General features: G+C 34.4%; 1 protein-coding gene across 2 annotated transcripts; it reads right to left on the reverse strand.

The window, feature by feature from the left end:
• Window positions 1-2,450: 2,450 nt before the first annotated feature.
• Window positions 2,451-4,035, reverse strand: LOC149289574 (prolactin-2-like). Of its 2 annotated transcripts, none has more exons than XM_089490382.1 (5): window positions 4,008-4,035; window positions 3,634-3,815; window positions 3,187-3,294; window positions 2,835-3,014; window positions 2,451-2,639 (listed from the first exon to the last, which is right to left on the reverse strand). In XM_089490382.1, the coding sequence occupies exons 1-5, from the start codon at window positions 4,033-4,035 to the stop codon at window positions 2,451-2,453; spliced, it is 687 nt and encodes a 228-aa protein (XP_089346508.1). The 2 variants fall into 2 exon arrangements, with proteins under 2 accessions (XP_089346508.1, XP_089346509.1); XM_089490383.1 differs by having other exon boundaries at window positions 3,634-3,791; window positions 3,984-4,035.
• Window positions 4,036-4,470: the final 435 nt, after the last annotated feature.

Raw genomic sequence — 4,470 nt, forward strand, 5'->3', positions numbered from 1 at the left:
ACAAATATTTTAATATATAAATATTTCCTATAAGATTTGATATAATTCTGGAGTTATAGGTGTCAACTAAATAAAGCTTATAAAAAGCATTAATAGGGCTGTTGTGAGCAGGGCAGGCCCAAGGCAAAATGCCGCCTGGGGCGAATTTTAAAATGCCGCAATCCCCTTATCTACCCTTCCTCTCCCTCCGTCCCTGCCGCCCCCCCCCCAATTATCTACCCTTCCTCTCCCTCCCTCCCTATTATCTACCCTTACCCCCCCCCCTTGTACTTACCTTTCAGCAGTCCTGCAGCGAGTCTCCCTGTTCGGTCTCGGTGCCGGCTTGTAATGCTGAGCGCCGGAAATGAGGTAATCTTCCGGCACTCAGCATTACAAGCCGGCACCGAGACCGAACAGGGAGAATCGCCGCAGAGGAGAGAGAGAGGGTCGCCGAGCAGGTACTGACAGCTTGGTAAGCGAAAACCACTCGGCGCCCCTTTCTCTCTCTTTCGCTTTAAAAACAAAAAATGGATTGGGGCGGCAAAGTGCCGCCCCTTCAAAAGTGCCGCCTGGAGCGGTTGCCCCACTCGGCTCCATTGTCGGGCCGGCCCTGGTTGTGAGCTTTTCGTTTTTGGTTCAGGATGGTTTAGGTAGTACTTAACATATGTATTACTACATATATAACAGGGTAATACATTTTCCCAAAACTGCACATAACATGATTTAACCACATAACCACAAAGGAAGATTGTCAAAGTTGATTAAACAAGTACAGCACGTTAAGTCACATAAGCATTTAGGACTTTACAGGTCTATTCCTCAGAAGGAAGACATAACTGTTTGTTGGCGCAAACATAAAAATTCTGTCACAGACATTTTTGAATACCATTAGGAAACCTATTAAAGAAAAGCTCTTACTATAATGATACGAAATAAATGAAACATTTGAAATTGTAATATTAACCAAGCCTGACAAATGCTCAGGTTATTCAAAGTAAAAAAATACGCTGATTATGAAAAAATGTGTCCATTGTCCATTAAAACATTGTTTTGATAAAAAACACATTTATCTACCCCTCATATATATATATATATGATTATTTTAGCACTAGTTAAAATTAAATTAATTATCTTAATTGAAGCGCTCTATCTTTCTTTCAATTACTTTTTCTGCTGCACATTCTTGGTGGATGGATATGATAAATGAATTATACAACGTATTTATCCAAGTAACGCTTACTTTTTGCTGTGTTCAGATTAATCATTAAAACGTCTGCATTAGGTGGGCCTTTAATTATTACATCTATGTCATACCACGTATTCAATACTCAAGACAAAAAGATCCATCTGCTCTAAGTCCTAGTTTTCTGTATTGCCATGCTGGAAAGGCAATGACATGTTCACATTTTTTGTTAAAGATCCTCGTAGCAGAGGGTTGTAAGTGCAAAAAGAGATATGCTGTTCCCTAATGGCTTATTACCATCATATTTGCAATTCAGATCAGTTGTAAATTGACTGAAATTTTTAAACACGTAGCAGGCAGTTTAAACTAATGATTGTCTGGAGGTTCACATGTGACATGAACTAAGCTTCTGTTCAAAACAAATTGCAAATAATTCCCCCCATAGAGTCAAAATGTCACATTTTAAACCTTACATTACAGTTTGATTTTGTCAGTTACATAAAAAAGAGAAAGTTATGCTTCAAGTAAATGATATGTATTTAACAGTACATGACAATTTTTTGGTATTTTTTAAATATATTCATTTTAGCAATTGTCTGAAATGGATCAGTTTTCATTTTCAAAAATCTAATTGTAAAGTAAAAGACCCTTGGGGCAGGAGTAGGCCTAAGTTGCTTAGCAACCCTCAGCAGGTAGCATTGAATCGGCTGCAGCTGTCCTGATTCTTTCCTAAGAACCTTCTTATAACTATTTTTGATAATCTTTTACCAGGCTTTTACATCTTCACAATGTCTCTGTATTCCAATGCATTGGGATTCTTACTCATTGTCCTGACGGTAATGGCATGATAAACAAAACAAAAAAAAACAATTTATGTTTCTTATAATTGTCTTAATCCCTTTTAAACGCTTTCAAGTGAAATATTCAGCTGTGCATTTTTTACAAGCTATTTAGTTACTGAAATTGATATATTGATGTCAATATATTTTAAGAGCATTTATTTTAGTATATAATTTAATTTTATAATCATACAATGTTATACTGAAGGAAATGTGCTTTGTGTTTTTTGCAAACAGACAAATATGAAATATGATAGTTATGCAATGATTTTTTATTTCTAGAGAAAACATTTGATAGATTGAGGATTAATGTCCTAAAATTAGACTGCACATATATTCTTTTCTTTTTAATTTTACATACAGAAAAATATCTATATCCTTTCATGGTATAACAAGAAGCAATACATTTTCCTAGTGATTTACCAATGAATAATGGACAGAATGGAAGCTTAACAGCTACTGTCATGAATTAGACGACACTTTAAAAGCTTCAAGTAGTTGTCAATCTTATGTGAATCTCTGCGAAGGCAACGAAGCAGGTTGTAAAATGCGGAGAGGCGGGCATTTTCATCTGCTGGATTGGAGACCGGAGGACCTGACCACAAGGAGTAAACTTCGTTTTCCAAGTCTGGATGAATCTATCATATTAAGAAAAAATAAAAATATTGTATAACTATTTTAGGGGTACTTTTGTAAAGAGGCTATTGCAATGCCCTGCACTAACACAGACTTGAAAACAACTGCCCAATCCAACCTAAACAGATGTTAGAAAAGGTGCTCTCATTGGTTGGAGCATGTGTGTTGAGCAGGTGAAAGATAATAAATACATGTACCCGTCCAACAATTTTTTCCATTCCTTCCAGGAGGCGCTTGATTTGTTCTTCAATTTCTACAGCTTTCCATAGTATAGTGTCAGGTGCTTCTCTAATATCTTGCACTTCAGAAACCATATGTACTAATGGATCATTCCAGGACCTCAAAACTCTCAGTACTAAGTTTAGCAGGTCTTCATGCTAAAAGATAAAATTAATTAAATAAATATTAAAAACACAAACATATGCTTTTGCATTAAAAGAACATGATCCCATTCTACTTAAATTACCTTTGTTAGGTAAGTCAGTTAGTAGTGCTATTAAGTAATGCATAACAACATATGTTAACATTTATAGCATCTCCTCCACTCACTTGAATTTGCTGAGCTTGAGCCTTATCTTCTGGGGTATTCAGTGAAGATGTATGGCAGCTCATTACAGAGTTTGAAGTGAATCTCCGACTAGGAGTAAACCGTTCATCCTATCAAAAAACATGTTGTATATTAATCTGGAAGATGATTTTTGAGGTCATGTATGTCTAGAGTAATGATAATTATAAAAAAATATAATTACCTTATCAATAAAAAACACTTTCTAATTTTCTCGTGTAGGAGAAGTGATAAAATAAGATAAAATTACCCACAAGTGTGATTAAAGCATGAAAAGTGAAATGAAGATAGCATGCACATGCATGTATTTGGATTGGTCATTTATCAATGTAGTTATTTTAATGTAGACATTACACAGATATAAACTTGCGGACTAGAAGACTAAGGGACATATTAACCCCATACAAATATGAAGAATATTCTCTACTTACAAATTCATTGAACATTTCCGATGAGAGTGAATGGATATAATGGGAAAGTTTAACTGCCCGGTCAAAGAGTGCTCCAGTAGACATCTGACAGTTAGTACCATCACCTGAACATATTGGATGGGAAGTGACCCGATTTCTTGGCAAAAATATGTTGGAGCCTGCCACTATTACTAAAATTACACCTTAAAGGAAAAAAATACTGACTGGTTTAAAATTATATTAAGAAGTATTTAATTTACCGATAGTTTATAGAACAAAAAGCTTGCTATACAATTTATGTGTAAATCACAAGTTTTAGAAACTAAAGTTTAACTAAATTCCACACTTGAAAGATTATACATTTGTAAAACAAAGATTTATGGTGAATAACATACCTTTCAGTGTTGAAATCTTTGAATCCATCATTATTGGTTAAGTCTGTCACCAGACAAAAGCCAACTTCAATTCATCGTTATGTCAACTTGCTGTTTTTATACACTTAGACTTCAGTGTTGAATAAATGTATTTTCCACATTCTTAATCACAAACATGAAATGTTCCTAACTTTTCATTCATATTCACAAGGTTGCAGTTCAATGTTTTACAATTATTTACCAAATAATAATCACAAAGTGTTTTTATACCAAGCTAAAACAATATTAATAATAACTCATTTACAGGGACACGATATATTCCTATGGCTCAAAATGTATTTTTCTGTAAAAGGGGATTTTGCATAAAATGGGATTGTCCATTAATTTCTTTGGTAGAATATTGCATTTTTTCTATTTATATGAAATGCAAATCCACTGTAAGTATAAAACATAGTTTAAAAAAAACACGATTAGTGACATTTTA

The sequence above is a fragment of the Sceloporus occidentalis genome, unplaced genomic scaffold (assembly GCF_023333645.1).
Source record: "Sceloporus occidentalis isolate IW3139 unplaced genomic scaffold, rSceOcc1.0.p SCAF_44, whole genome shotgun sequence".
Classification (NCBI taxonomy): Eukaryota; Metazoa; Chordata; class Lepidosauria; order Squamata; family Phrynosomatidae; genus Sceloporus; species Sceloporus occidentalis.